Source organism: Oncorhynchus gorbuscha, linkage group LG14 (genome assembly GCF_021184085.1).
Source record: "Oncorhynchus gorbuscha isolate QuinsamMale2020 ecotype Even-year linkage group LG14, OgorEven_v1.0, whole genome shotgun sequence".
Taxonomy (NCBI): domain Eukaryota; kingdom Metazoa; phylum Chordata; class Actinopteri; order Salmoniformes; family Salmonidae; genus Oncorhynchus; species Oncorhynchus gorbuscha.
Genome location: NC_060186.1, coordinates 70,894,759 through 70,911,284, shown reverse-complemented (window position 1 = coordinate 70,911,284; position 16,526 = coordinate 70,894,759). Strand labels below are relative to the sequence as shown.

Sequence of the window (16,526 nt, the reverse complement as noted above, 5' to 3'; positions counted from 1 at the left end):
CAACCTGTGATGTGGTGCAGCAGTCTGAGGCTGTGTGTCTGAGAGAGTGCGCTCTAGTACATCAGACTAGCTCCTGAAGCTGATTTGATCTGCTCTCCCTGCTTCGCTTTGAAGCTTTTCCCTACAGGTCTGCAGGCCAGCCAGTCAAAATACACCCACTGATATAAAAGGAAATAGAACATGTTTAGTCCACAGAAAAGGTCTGGCTTTTATAGTAGTTGAGAAGTTAAACAGAATATTCAAGAACCCCAAATGACACAGCCTGTGGGCGAGATTCCCTCTCTGCAGGGCGTTGTGATGGGATGATAGTTGAATGATCTTGAATTAATAGCCTAATTGGTTGACACATTTTAAAATCCTCTTAAATATTTATTGTTAATGGACATACGGCAAGGTAGCCTGGTGGTTAGAGCGTTGGACTAGTAACCGAAAGGTTGCAAGTTCAAATCCCAGAGCTGACAAGGTACAAATCTGTCGTTCTGCCCCTGAACAGGCAGTTAACCCACTGTTCCTAGGCCGTCATTGAAAATAAGAATTTATTCTTAACTGACTTGCCTAATAAAATAAAGAGTGGTTAGTCTAAGAATGTTGTTGAGAAAGGGGGGCTGAGTGGTTTGGCCCATGGTTTACTACCCTGTGCTCTAGGCCTACTTTAATGACATTCCACATTAGGACTCAAACACTGTTTTTGCTCTGCACTGGAAGTCCTCTATTTTGAAAATGTGACTGCTGGCATGCACACATTATTGGGATTGTATTACAAATGAACTAATAAACAAAATACTAAAATCAGTCTTTGCTCTAACACAAGTTAGCGATGGCTCCAGAAAATACCTTCAACTTCCTTCAAACTGCACACAGAGACATAAAAATGGTATCCATGAGTTCATCCCTGAGTTAATTTGACTCTGTGGAAGTAGACAAAAGGGCCAAGATGTTGCACTATCCCTTTAACATGCCTCCTGTCCTGCAGGTGGTGCGCACGGAGAAGAACAGCCTCAACAACCGGTTCCTGCCCTGGGACGTCGTGGAGACGGAAGCCATCTTGTCCATCGACGACGACGCCCACCTCCGCCACGACGAGATCATGTTTGGGTTCAGGTCAGTGAGGGGGGGGGGTGGGGGGGGTCTGTGTTGGGACCAGTCATTAGATCCAAAGTTCTTTGGAAAAAGAAAGTGCCATATGTTTTGTGTTTAATAGATTTATAAAGATACATTTTTCTTTGGAACCCAGCAGGCAGATTATCTGTCTACATATAATGACAAATGTGTGAATTGACACTTATTCCAAAATATTTTTTTAAACTCTAACATTCAGAGAGCTAATATCAATACAATGCATGTCAGTCTCTCTTGGCTAGATGTAGAGGAGAGACTGACTGCATCACTTCTTGTTTTTATAAGAAACATTGTTCAATTCAAAATGTTTGCATAATCAACTTACATACAGCACTGACACACACACTTACCCCACCGGACATGCCACCAGGGGTCTTGTCACAGTCCCAAAATCGAGAACAATAAAAAATAAACCTTCAGTATTATATAGAGCCATGATTGCGTGGAACTCCTTTCCATCGAAAATATTGTGTGTATGTACTGATATGTAGGTTGTGTGGGATGTTTTACATTTATGTAGTTCTGTCCTTGAGCTGTTCTTGTCTATTAATGTCCTGTATTATTTCATGCTTTGTGTGGACCCCAGGAAGAGTAGCTGCTGCAACAGCTCGTGCGGATCCTAATAAAATACCAAATACCAACCCACACTGACATTGAAAAGCATTTGAAGCACAGAATATACCACACAAAACAAACACATCTCACTGACCCTGACAGATCAACAAGAGAAAAATGGACCATGTTGAATTTTCAAGCACCACCCGAGCTAGACTTGCCTCACCTTGAATATATACAGTGCATTCGGAAAGTATTCAGACCATTTACTCAGTACTTTGTTGAAGCACCTTTACAGTGATTACAGCCTCGAGTCTTGGGTATGGCGCTACAAGCTTGGCACACCTGTACTGGGGGAGTTTCTCTCATTTTCTTCTGTAGATCCTCTCAAGCTCTGTCATGTTGGATGGGGAGTGTCGCTGCACAGCTATTTTCAGGTCTCTCCAGAAATGTTCGGTCGGGTTCAAGTCCTGGCTCTGGCTGGGCCACTCAAGGACATTCAGAGACTTGTCCTGAAGCCACTCCTGCGTTGTCTTGGCTGTGTGCTTAGGGTTGTTGTCCTGTTGGAAGGTGAACCTTTGCCCCAGTCTGAGGTCCTGAGTTTTCTGGAGCAAGTTTTTAATCAAGGATCTCTCTCTACTTTGCTGCATTCATCTTTCCCTCGATCCTGACAAGTCTCCCAGTTCTTGCCGCTGAAAGATATCCCCACAGCATGATCCTGCCACCACCGTGCTTCACCGTAGGGATGGTGCCAGGTTTCCTCCAGACGTTTCCTTGATCAGACCAGCGAATCTTGTTTCTCATGATCTGTGAGTACTTTAGGTACCTTTTGTCAAACTCCAAGGCGGGCTGTCATGTGCCTTTTACTGAGGAGTTGCTTCCGCGTATCCACTCTAACGTAAAGGCCTGATTGGTGGAGTGCTGCAGAGATGGTTGTCCTTCTGGAAAATTCTCCCATCTCCACAGCGGAACTCTGGAGCTCTGTCAGAGTGACCATCTGGTTCTTGGTCACCTCCCTGACCAAGGTCTTTCTCCCCTGATTGCTCAGTTTGGCCGGGCGGCCAGCTCTAGGGAGAGTCTTGGTGGTTCCAAACTTGTTCCATTTAAGAACAACGGAGGCCACTGTGTTCTTGGGGACCTTCAATGCTGCAGACATATTTTGGTACCCTTCCTCAGATCTGTGCCTTGACACAATCCTGTCTCGGAGCTCTATAGACAATTCCTTCGACCTTATGGCTTGTTTTTTGCTCTGACATGCATTGTCAACTAAGGGACCTTATATTGACGTGTGTGCCTTTCCAAATCATGTCCAATCAATTGAATTTACCACAGGTGGACTCCAATCAGGTTGTAGAAACATCTCAAGGATGATCAATGGAAACATGATGCACCTGAGCGGAGTATTTAATCATTTTTAGAATACGTCTGTAATTAAACAAAAAAAATGCTTTCCGAATGCACTGTAATACCATATGTAAAACTACGTTCTTGGATAAAAATAAACAACAAAATGGCCATGCTAGGGAAATGTAACCCCTCCCAAATCCATAGACGGCGCTCTACATGCAATGACTGAACATATTTTCACAAAATATTAACCATATTTTGAAACTATGCATTGTTTACATTCTTGCTTTTCTTAAACAATGGAGAAATAAAACCTCAGCCTATATTTTGGGTTATGATAAAGACATGTTATGCTATGTCCCTCAGACATTTATAAGTTACATTCTTCAAGGATCAATGGTTAAATATCAAGCATTTAATTTACTATTGAACAGCTTTAAATCCCAGGCTGTAGCTTTAAGTACCGTTTAAAGCCTAAGTGGGGACTTGTGATTATGTGAACAGCACTCTGTGCATCATCTAAAGGTTAGCCACTGCAGCATGTCCGGGCAGGCAAAATGCTGCACTGTATGAATGGTGTCATTTGTCATGAATTATCCTGAACTCTCCTGGAATGTTTCTCCTCACCTTGAACTCTCCTGGAATGTTTCTCCTCACCTAGAACTCTCCTGGAATGTTTCTCCTCACCTTGAACTCTCCTGGACTGTTTCTCCTCACCTAGAACTGTCCTGGAATGTTTCTCCTCACCTTGAACTCTCCTGGAATGTTTCTCCTCACCTAGAACTCTCCTGGACTGTTACCCCATCATCTAGAACTCTCCTGGAATGTTTATCCTCACCTAGAACTCTCCTGGAATGTTTCTCCTCACCTAGAACTCTCCTGGAATGTTTATCCTCACCTAGAACTCTCCTAGAATGTTTATCCTCACCTAGAACTCTCCTGGAATGTTTATCCTCACCTAGAACTCTCCTAGAATGTTTATCCTCACCTAGAACTCTCCTGGACTGTTACCCCATCATCTAGAACTCTCCTGGAATGTTTCTCCTAACTTAGAACTCTCCTGGAATGTTTATCCTCACCTAGAACTCTCCTGGAATGTTTCTCCTCACCTAGAACTCTCCTGGAATGTTTATCCTCACATAGAACTCTCCTAGAATGGTTATCCTCACATAGAACTCTCCTGGACTGTTACCCCATCATCTAGAACTCTCCTGGAATGTTTCTCCTAACTTAGAACTCTCCTGGAATGTTTCTCCTCACCTAGAACTCTCCTGGAATGTTTATCCTCACCTAGAACTCTCCTAGAATGTTTATCCTCACCTAGAACTCTCCTGGAATGTTTATCCTCACCTAGAACTCTCCTAGAATATTTATCCTCACCTAGAACTCTCCTGGACTGTTACCCCATCATCTAGAACTCTCCTTGAATGTTTCTCCTAACTTAGAACAACCGCTCCACTGGGAATTTATAAAGCATGCATGTAATGAGAATGTGCTAGATCGCCAAGGAAAAGGTCTGATGTTTGATAGGAGTATATACTTGACGTGTGTGCACTTATGGAGAATTCCTCTGTTCACCAGAAGAAGAAATGTAGGTAACTCCAGAAGAGGTGTGTGTGCATGCAGAGAGGACACCCCCTCAGAGATGAGGGTGGGTGCAGTGTGTGGGAGAGAAGCGAATGCACAACACATACCTCTATACAGCTCTTCTCCTTGTAGATTGCTGTCTTTGCTGATGAGCTGTAGAGACCGTGTTGTCAGCTAAATCATTTTCATTATAGGCCTTCATGTACAGTGCAATATGTATATATTGTGGTCACATTTTGATGAAATTCTCCGCTCATTCCCCCCTGTATAATGCTGACTTTTCCTCTACATAATTGAATAAAACTGTATAAGTCTGGTTGGTATCAGAGTATGGTTAGTAACTGTATAACAGTCTGGTTTGTATCAAAGTATGGTTAGTAACTGTATAACAGTCTGGTTGGTATCAGAGTATGGTCAGTCATCGTGTTTCTCTATGTGTCGTTGTGTTGAACAGACTGGTCAGTCATCGTGTTTCTCTATGTGTCGTTGTGTTTATCAGAGTGTGGTCAGTCATCGTGTTTCTCTATGTGTCGTTGTGTTTATCAGAGTGTGGTCAGTCATCGTATTTCTCTATGTGTCGTTGCGTTGAACAGACTGGTCAGTCATTGTGTTTCTCTATGTGTCGTTGTGTTAAACAGACTGGTCAGTCATTGTGTTTCTCTATGTGTCGTTGTGTTGAACAGACTGGTCAGTCATCGTGTTTCTCTACGTGTTGTTGTGTTGAACAGACTGGTCAGTCATCGTGTTTCTCTATGTGTCGTTGTGTTTATCAGAGTGTGGTCAGTCATCGTGTTTCTCTATGTGTCGTTGTGTTTATCAGAGTGTGGTCAGTCATCGTGTTTCTCTATGTGTCGTTGTGTTTATCAGAGTGGTCAGTCATCGTGTTTCTCTATGTGTCGTTGTGTTTATCAGAGTGTGGAGGGAGGCCAGGGACCGCATCGTGGGCTTCCCTGGGAGGTTCCATGCCTGGGACGTCAACCACCAGTCATGGCTCTATAACTCTAACTACTCCTGTGAACTGTCCATGGTACTGACGGGCGCCGCCTTCTTTCACAAGGTAAGTCCCCCCCCTCTCCCATCATTCAACCCTGTGACCCCTGACCTCTATGCGACATAACTCTGCTGCCAACTCGCCTGTCTTACTCATTCCAATGCTTCAAATGTTATGTGCCCTAATGAACATGACTCTGGTTGATCCTCTGCTGCAGTACTATGCGTACCTGTACTCGTACGTGATGCCCCAGGCCATCCGCGACATGGTGGATGAGTACATCAACTGTGAGGACATCGCCATGAACTTCCTGGTGTCGCATATCACCCGCAAGCCCCCTATCAAGGTCAGTGGGCCACGCATGCACACACACCCACACCGAACGTACACATTTTGAACACACACAGGTACTCTCAAAAACACACACACCCCGGGCCCTGCTGATTTATTTTTCTGCTCACTTAGACCGACCATTACTCAACCTGACATGTTCGTTATGCTGTTGTGAATTATAAATCAGAACACAGCGAGATTGAATTGTTGCCCTAAGCTTGTGTTTCCCTCTAAATCTATTTGCAAGACATTTCTGACTAGTATTTACAGATTTATGGCTAGTGGACTAATTATACCAACCGAGCCAAGTGGAAGTTGTGAGACCCTCAGTTTTAGCCCCTTTGATATACAGAGCCTTGATTCTGAGGTGTTTCTACGAATTAGTTTGGGAATTTAAGGACATGCTTTGATGGAGTGTGTAACTTGACAGGAATTCTCTGGTAGGAATTAGGCTGGTGAATAGTGCAGGTAGTGGAAGTAAACTCCTGTAACTAAGTGACTTGAATTTTTCTGGAAAATCAGCCTTAAGAGATGCAGTAAGCCTCCATCTTGTGTGTCGTGGACAATTACATTTGTCATTTTGCAGACACTCTTATCCAGAGGGCCTTTCAATTAGATCTGAAGTGCCTCTCTTCAGGGCACAGTGGCAGATTTTCACCGAGTCGACTCAGGGATTCTAATCAACGACCTTTCAGTTACTGGCCCAATAGCTTTCTGTGCTAGTATTCATTGACACACACTGAGTGTACAAAACATTAACAACACCTGCTCTTTCCATGACATACACTGACCAGGTGAAAGCTATGATCCCTTATTGATGTCACCTGTTAAATCTACTTCAATCAGTGTAGATGAAAGGGAGACAGGTTAAAGAAGGATGTTTAAGCCTTGAGACAATTGAGACATGGATTGTGTGTGTGTGCCGTTCAGAGGGTGAATTGGCTAGACAAAATATTTAAGTTCCTGTTGAACTGGGTATGGTACTAGGTGCCAGGCACACCTTTTTTTGTCAAGAACTGCAACGCTGCTGGGTTTTTCACCCTCAACAGTTTCCCGTATGTATCACCACCACCCAAAGGACATCCAGCCAACTTGACACAACTGTGGGAAGCATTGGAGTCAACATGGGCCAGCATCCCTGTGGAACAGTTTTGAGACCTTGTAGAGTCCATGCCCCAATGAATTGAGGTTGTTCTGAGGGCAAGGGGAGGTGCAACGCAATGCTTGGTATACTCCGTGTACGACCATATGTTACGACTGCATGTTCACAGTATCAACAGAGCAATAGAAGTGGTTGTTACATTGTAATTAGATATGTATACACACTCACACTGCTGTCTCACACACTCACACCCTGTCTCACACACTCACACCCTGTCTCACACACTCACACCCTGTCTCACACACTCACACCCTGTCTCACACACTCACACCCTGTCTCACACACTCACACCCTGTCTCACACACTCACACCCTGTCTCACACACTCACACCCTGTCTCACACACTCACACCCTGTCTCACACACTCACACACCCTGTCTCACACACTCACACCCTGTCTCACACACTCACCCTGTCTCACACCCACACCCTGTCTCACACACTCACACCCTGTCTCACACACTCACACCCTGTCTCACACACTCACACCCTGTCTCACACACTCACACCCTGTCTCACACACTCACACCCTGTCTCACACACTCACACCCTGTCTCACACACTCACACCCTGTCTCACACACTCACACCCTGTCTCACACACTCACACCCTGTCTCACACACTCACACCCTGTCTCACACACTCACACCCTGTCTCACACACTCACACCCTGTCTCACACACTCCCACCCTGTCTCACACACTCCCACCCTGTCTCACACACTCCCTCTCTCTCCCCATCTCAGGTGACATCTCGTTGGACATTCCGCTGCCCCGGCTGCCCGCAGGCCCTGTCGCATGACGACTCTCACTTCCACGAGCGCCACAAGTGCATCAACTTCTTTGTCAAGGTGTACGGCTACATGCCCTTACTCTACACGCAGTTCCGCGTGGACTCTGTGCTCTTCAAGACGCGTCTGCCCCACGACAAGACTAAGTGCTTCAAGTTCATCTAGCCCAGGGCTAGGCCCAGCTGAGAACGTTGGGCAGAACGGAGCTAGAGACTGAGGAACTCGGGCAGGACGGAAGAGAGAGCAGACAAGACTGGTTCTGAGAAAGAGGGAGGTTTTGGGATGAGGGCTTAAACCCAGGAATGGATCTAGGATGAATGAGACAGACCACACCTTCACTGGAAGCTGAGAAGAACTTCTGCCAATCAAGAAGCCTTTTCATTTTTTTTAAACGTAATTGTATTCTTCATCATGTCGTTCATGTGTGTTACATCATCAACTACTACATATTTCATTTAACTTGTTATGGGCCTGCAGAGAGAAAGAGGAGAGGACGCTGGCAACACTGCCTGTCCAAGGACAGTGACTTAACTTGACTCTGCAAGACAAACTCAAACTGGCATTGTAAACGGACTGGTTTTAAACTGACACAGGGAGAGAATGAGACAGTGGACTGTCACGTGGGCCAGCCCTGAGCTCCTGAATTACTAGCTAGACAACAGACTGGTTTTAAACTGACGCAGGGAGAGAATGAGACAGTGGACTGCCACGTGGGCCAGCCCTGAGCTCCTGAATTACTAGCTAGACAACGGACTGGTTTTAAACTGACACAGGGAGAGAATGAGACAGTGGACTGCCACGTGGGCCAGCCCTGAGCTCCTGAATTACTAGCTAGACAACGGACTGGTTTTAAACTGACACAGGGAGAGAATGAGACAGTGGACTGCCACGTGGGCCAGCCATGAGCTCCTGAATTACTAGCTAGACAACGGACTGGTTTTAAACTGACACAGGGAGAGAATGAGACAGTGGACTGCCACGTGGGCCAGCCCTGAGCTCCTGAATTACTAGCTAGACAATGGACTGGTTTTAAACTGACACAGGGAGAGAATGAGACAGTGGACTGCCACGTGGGCCAGCCCTGAGCTCCTGAATTACTAGCTAGACAACGGACTGGTTTTAAACTGACACAGGGAGAGAATGAGACAGTGGACTGCCACGTGGGCCAGCCCTGAGCTCCTGAATTACTAGCTAGACAACGGACTGGTTTTAAACTGACACAGGGAGAGAATGAGACAGTGGACTGCCACGTGGGCCAGCCCTGAGCTCCTGAATTACTAGCTAGACAAAAGGACTGGTTTTAAACTGACACAGGGAGAGATTGAGACAGTGGACTGTCACGTGGGCCAGCCCTGAGCTCCTGAATTGCTAGCTAGACATTTCACCCTTTGAGAGAGAAACAAAGGCATACCATTTGTCATTGCACAAATTGTTTTGTTTTTTGTCGTTTATTTTATATTTGTAAACTAATTTGACATGTATTTACTCTACTCTTGTATATGAAACCGTGAGAGAAGCACTGAAGGTCGCAGAAGTATTCTATTCAATGATCTTACTTTTTTTACATGGTGTTTAGTAGTGTAAATCTCCATGTGGGATGGTCAGTCGCCACCAGAACCTCTTGTTATTAGCTGACCCATAGAATCACTAGAATGGGTAAAGGCCCTCAGACCGTGTCAATTTCACGGTAGATTATATTTCTATGGGCAGACCTAAACTAAGCTAGAAAGTGGTCTTTGTCATTCTGTCTTTAAATGACCTCAGATGGAGACTACAGGACCATTATGCCACAAGTTCTACAAGTTTACCAGAAAAATCTGTAAAATATTCATAGGAAACTGTATTAGTTGGAATGCCATTACCTAACACGTTCATTAAGCCTACAGCAGACTACATTGGTGTAAAGTCAGACCTTGGCTTTTTTCTGACTTTTTGGATGTTAGTGATATTGGTCTACCAATGGTTATTGTTAAATGTCTGAGTAGTCCTAATTAAGTGTTCAGTAATGGAGTAGGGTGACGTTGCCCCTAGATGCAGATCTTGGGTCAGTTTTTAACTTCTCCCACTAATGGTTAATGTTAGGATTGGAGAGGGGAAGCTGATTCCAGATCTGGACCTAGGGGAAACTTCCCGCAGGAGCATCAATTGTACAAGGAATTGAAAAATAAGCTTATTTCGACTGAAGATGTTTTGGTGTTTCTGTCTCTCATCATCACGGTCCAATCATGTCAAAGGTTACAGTTTCATTCAGTTTGAAAAGGAGCTTCTTCTCTGTACAGCGTCTCCATGTCGGTCCCTCAAGTTTCATTTCATAACGATTTCATGCTCAATGAATGTTTTTTTTTGCCAAATAGGTACGATGTTATAAGCTGAAAAACAGCACAATGTTTTGTAAAGTGCACAATGCAGTCTGGTACCCCCCCGTTAGACGGTACTCTTCCACCTTGGCCACCCCTCCCCAAAAAAAATAGGTCCCCCCGCTATGAAAATGGCAGCGCCCGCCCTTGTACTATGCAGCCCTTATTACTTAATGTACTTTGACCTTTTCTGGCTTCATTCCATTCATTTGACTGGATGATATAAACTAACAATGCAACCTTTATTTGAGATGATTCAGGAGAGATGACAACACTGTTGATCAGAAAACAGGATCGGACTTACTCTGGGAGGCTACTTTTATAGAACTCAACATTATCGCCCCACATATACTTTCTGTATATTTATTTAATTGAATATATTAAATGGATCTTCTAAGGCTTGCTTCTAAAGGGTTTTGTGAATAGAAATGACTGCAATAAAATGGAATGTGATCTTGGCCATTAGCTCTCAGACAACGGAACCTGCTCCCCCGACTGACCCGGCATCAGTGCGCCCCATTACAACACTAACGAAAACCAAATCAAGTGTTATTTGTGACATGCTTTGTAAAGAACTGGTGTAGTCTAACAGTGAAATGCTTACTTACCCTTCCCAACAATGTAGAGAGAACAATAGAACGATAATAACACAAGGAATAAATCCACAATGAGTAAAGATAACTTGGCTTTATACACGGGGCACCAGTACGGAGTTGATGTGCAGGGGAATGAGGTATTTGAGGTAGATATGTACATATAGGTAGGGATTAAGTGACTTGGTAATAGGATAGATAATAAGCACTAGCAGCAGCGTATGTGATGAGTCAAGAGTTGATGCAAAAGGGGGTCAGTGCAGATAGTTTGGGTAGCTATTTGGTTCACTATTTAGCAATCTTAAGGTTTGGGGGTAGAAGCTGTTCAGGGTTCTATTGGTTTCAGACTTGGTGCATAGGTACCGCTTGTCTATGACTTGGGTGGCTGAAGTCTGACAATTTTTTAGGGCCTTCCTCTGACACCACCTGTTATTGAGGTCTGGGATGGCAGGAAGTTCAGCCCCAGTGATTTACTGGGCCTCACGCACTGTAGCGCCTTGCGGTTGGATGCTAAGCGGTTGCCATATCAAGTGATGGTGCAGCCAGTCAAGATGGTGCAGCTGTAGAACTTTATGAGGATCTGAGGGCCCATGCTGAATCTTTTCATCCTCCTGAGGGGGAAGAGGTGTTGTCGTACCTTCTTCACGACTGTGTTGGTGTGTTTGGACCATGTTAATTCCTTAGTGATGTGGATGCCGAGGAACGAGACGCTCTCAACCCGCTCCGCTACAGCGGAGTGCTACGGGGCGAAAGTGATTTAGACGGGTTACCTTGGCATTCTTGGACACAGGGTCTATGGTGGTCTGCTTGAAACATGTAGGTATTACAGACTGGGTCCTGGAGAGGTTGTTGCTCTTTGTTCCCGTCCTGTGAACCCATCTGCCCCCGCGGTGAATATTAATCTGTTTAAAGGTCTTACTCACATCGGCTATGGCGAACGAAATCAAACAGTCGTCCGGAACAGCTGGTGCTCTCGTGCATTCCTCTAGGCGAGCATTTCGCTCGTCTGGTAGACTTCCGTTACTAGGCAGCTCATTGTAATCCTTGGATGTGGCAGAGCTTGCAAACGATCGAGTATCAGAACCGGTGTAGTAGGATTCGATTTTAGTCCTGTATCGAGGCTTTGCCTGGTTGACGGCTCGTCAGAGGTCATAGTGGGATTTAGTGTCCCTGCTCCTTGAAAGCAGTATCTCGATGTGGCATTGACTGCACGTTGTAAAATTTGCCCTAAAATGCAGGCCTGGGATCAGCTCTAGCCTGCACCAATCTTAACCGGATCATTTCAGGTGAAAAGCAAAACTGATCTGAGATCAGGACTTTGAGACAACAACAGACTGGGTATGTGCTCAGTTAAACCGGTTTTATTACTCTGGGTCAATCCATTTGCAATAAGGTGCAGTAGCTTCAGTTTGAGCTCCCGATTTTGCCTGCATAATTACCTGGCTCACAGACTTCTGACATTTCCTGCGGCAGGGAGGGGTCTGGTCGGGTGACATCTCACACAGTGCTTTGAAAGTCCCACCTCCATCCTTCCCCTTTCAGTTTTCTTCGGAGCCAGTGGCACAGGAGGTATTGCCGTGGCAACAAGCAAGGAAAGAGGGCCAGGAAAAAGCAGACACTCGTTCCTTTAGCCAGGTGTTTAAGTGTTCTGAAACTGTGCTCCTGTGACTGTCCCTCACCCAACCCTGGGTCTTGTTCATTATACACCAAACAGACTGAAGCAGAGGGAATATATGGATTTAGTCCAATAAGAAAGGCTTGTTTTGATTTATTTACAACACTAAAGCTGTTTGCTTGTGTTCGCTAATGAATATGACCCTTGACTAGCACCTGCAACTACTACTGCCAGCCCTGTTCTGTACCAGACTGACCAATGATGACAGGGTAAAACAAACCATTGAAGGCCAAACATGGAATTAAAGTTGGTTAAAAACATGGCTCTGACTCGTGTCGTTCTTTTGTCGTCCAGCTCCGTCTCCTCCTTTACCGCAGAAATAGAACAGTAGGCCTACATTCCTGACACGCAATGCTTCATTCTCTCGACCCACATGTTATAAGCCACTTCATGAGCTTGTTCAGCTTAGTCGATGATACTGCAAGATAGACTATGGGATTTAGTTCAGTCAGCAAACTGGGTCTCAAACTAGACTAGAGCAATGTGTCACCAATCTCACCATGGGAGAATCTCAATTGCATACTCCTCGCCTCCTCAAAACCCATTGGAAGAGAAGGTCACAGGGGAGCGAGCTCTGGTTTTCTCATCCAATCGAGTTTTGAGGAGGCGAGGAGAGTGGACGTGAGGAGTATGCAATTGAGATTGTCACAATGACTCCATTCCACAGGACTTTGTGTTGTGAGGTATGGCTGTTTTCTGCAGGACACCTGGCCCAATGTGAGTGGGGTGTTGGGCAACATGCCTGAACTAAACACTGAGGCTCTGACATCACAGAGAGAGAAGGAGAGATGAGAGAGTACACTCCCGCACCCCGCTGCTCCAGCACCCCGCTGCTCCAGCACCCCACTGCTCCAGCACCCCGCTGCTCCAGCCAGGAGTGAGGAGGAGGTTCTTGTTACAGTAAAACATGGGTGCTACTACTAGTGTTCACCTCTTCAAACATGTTTCACAGTCAAATGTGTGTCCAGTCCTGCTTCAGAGTCAGCAGGACACGTGTCATGATACTACTGTGTGGAATGCTGCTTGTCATACAGTAGGTCTATTCCTCACCAGGGATTCTCTACATAGAAATAGAATAACTAGATTGTATTTACATGGAAGAACACAGTGTGGAGATGTCGTGACATTCATGCAGGGTGACACAATAGCTCTAATTTGTGACACATTAAAGGTGCTGGGTTGGCCACCAACCGGTCGATCTCCAAGGCATTCCTAGTCGATCACCAACTATTTCTGTAAAAAAACAACGATAAAGCCTTCTATGCGTTTCACGCTGTTGGCGGTATGTGCACTTGGTTCTGCTGCCCTAGTACCGGGAAGGTAAATTGTTCCCAGAGAGCCAATCAAGTGCCCCTATAGGCACACCGCTGGCCAACCAGATAGCTCCGACCATGGTGTCTGCACAGTGTTCTCGAGCCATAGACTTTAAAAAGAAGTCTCGTTGCATAGCAGAGAGACCCAACGAATAGAGTGAAGAGCTGCTGTTTTTACATGTAAATTAATGTTCTAGTTCTTATTCAACAATGTGAACACTACAACACTTTTACAAGCCACCAGCACTGCAGCTGCAATGGATGAGTATAGCAAAGTGTTTCCATAAGCTTGCCTTATTATTATTAGCTGCTTGTCTTCTTTTAAATCGAGGAATATTTCACTTTCTCTGGTCATAGGAGAAACAACATTCATTTGTGCATGAGGCAGAAGTAATGCAGTGTGATTTGAGTTTCACCATCAGCTGGAAGACTGTCCCCTTTTCTCCACAGAGGGAAGGAGGGCGGAGGGACCGTGAGTGAGAGGCAGCCTCCCCTCTCCTCCCTCCCCTCAGATTGACCATCAGATACAAGCTAATTATTATGCTCACTAATTTGTGCCTCACAAGTAATACAACAAATGATCTATTACCAGTGTGATCATATACCTAAATGTTCTAAATTTAATTTCAAAATGACCTGAGAAACAACATTGGCAGGGCAATTCAAGCATAGCCAATGCAGTGATAATGTATTGGTCCTCATTGCTACAGAACTGTTTTTAATTGGTTAATGTTGCATAGGTTTAAGATTTTTCAGTCATGTTTAAAAAATAAAAAATCTGAGCGGTAGATCTCAGCTTGCATTTTGACTCAGAAAGTGATCTTGACTCAGAAAGTGATCTTGACTCAGAAAAGGTTGTTGACCACTGGGGTACAGTGCTGTGTTTTGATTCTGCAACAATGTTTAAAAGACAACCCAGTGAGTCACAACAAAACTAATACTGTTTCTCTATTCTCAAATGATGATTCAGATGACCACAACAAAACTAATAGTGTTTTTCTATTCTCAAATGATGATTCAGATGACCACAACAAAACTAATAGTGTTTTTCTATTCTCAAATGATGATTCAGATGACCACAACAAAACTAATAGTGTTTTTCTATTCTCAAATGATGATTCAGATGACCACAACAAAACTAATAGTGTTTTTCTATTCTCAAATGATGATTCAGATGACCACAACAAAACTAATAGTGTTTTTCTATTCTCAAATGATGATTCAGATGACCACAACAAAACTAATACTGTTTTTCTATTCTCAAATGATGATTCAGATGACCACAACAAAACTAATAGTGTTTTTCTATTCTCAAATGATGATTCAGATGACCACAACAAAACTAATAGTGTTTCTCTATTCTCAGATGATGATTCAGATGACCACAACAAAACTAATAGTGTTTCTCTATTCTCAGATGATGATTCAGATGACCACAACAAAACTAATAGTGTTTTTCTATTCTCAGATGATGATTCAGATGACCACAACAAAACTAATAGTGTTTCTCTATTCTCAGATGATGATTCAGATGACCACAACAAAACTAATAGTGTTTCTCTATTCTCAAATGATGATTCAGATGACCACAACAAAACTAATAGTGTTTCTCTATTCTCAAATGATGATTCAGATGACCACAACAAAACTAATACTGTTTCTCTATTCTCAAATGATGATTCAGATGACCACAACAAAACTAATAGTGTTTCTCTATTCTCAGATGATGATTCAGATGACCACAACAAAACTAATAGTGTTTTTCTATTCTCAAATGATGATTCAGATGACCACAACAAAACTAATAGTGTTTCTCTATTCTCAGATGACCACAACAAAAAGATGTGTAACAAACAATGCATCGGGAGATGAAACAGACGTAAAAAAGAAACCGCTAAAATAAGACGGAAAATGAATTTGTCAAATGGATATTGCATAATGTAACGAGAATATAAACAGTGAATAAATAAGCATTGCTCATTAGCATACAGTGCCTATAGAAAGTCTAAACCCCCTTGAACTTTTTTCCACATTCTGTTGAATTACAAAGTGGGATTGAAAAATACTTAATTGCAAAATACTCCATAATGTCAAAATTAAAAGAAGATTCTACACATTTTTACAAATTAATACAAATTAAATAACACAAATACAGTTGTTGCATAGGTATTCACCCACTTTGTTTAAGCAAGCTTAAATGAGTTCAGAAGTAAACTGTGGCTTAACAAATCTCATAAGTTCTATGTAAATAATAGTAGTTGACATGATTTGTTAATGACTACCCCTTCTTCTGTCCCCCATACATACATCACAATATATAGAACTCAATAGTCAAGTATTGCACCTTTTTTTCCCCATTAATCCTAAAAAATAAAAATACGTTTTGACATTTCATCGTATTTTGTGTAGATCGTTGACCAAAGAAATGGAATAAAATCCATTTTAATACCACATTTGTGACACAATAACAGTTTAAGAAATCCAAAGGGGTTGTAGACTTTATCTAAACACTGTAGTTGTTGCAGACTGTGACAGGCCCAGCTGGCTCTAACAGTCATGGTAACACTATTCCATTGCATTATCCTCGTTGTCGATGGCTGTGAGCTTCAGATGAGAAATGTCTGATATGCTGGTGTCATTTGAGGACAGTACCGTAGAATTGTCAGCCATATTGAGTGAACCCGTGAGTTGTTCCAGTCAAATT

The 16,526-nt window shown here is 43.7% G+C and overlaps 1 protein-coding gene across 1 annotated transcript in view; it reads left to right on the top strand.

The window, feature by feature from the left end:
* The window catches only part of LOC123995375 (exostosin-like 3), a 56,368-nt gene extending 43,597 nt beyond the window's left edge, over positions 1 to 12,771 (top strand). The window contains exons 3-6 of the mRNA XM_046298931.1: positions 974 to 1,101; positions 5,521 to 5,665; positions 5,817 to 5,945; positions 7,840 to 12,771. Of these exons, the coding sequence (XP_046154887.1) occupies positions 974 to 1,101; positions 5,521 to 5,665; positions 5,817 to 5,945; positions 7,840 to 8,049 (612 nt within the window). The 3' untranslated portion in view covers positions 8,050 to 12,771. The remainder of the gene's footprint in view (positions 1 to 973; positions 1,102 to 5,520; positions 5,666 to 5,816; positions 5,946 to 7,839) is intronic.
* Positions 12,772 to 16,526: the final 3,755 nt, after the last annotated feature.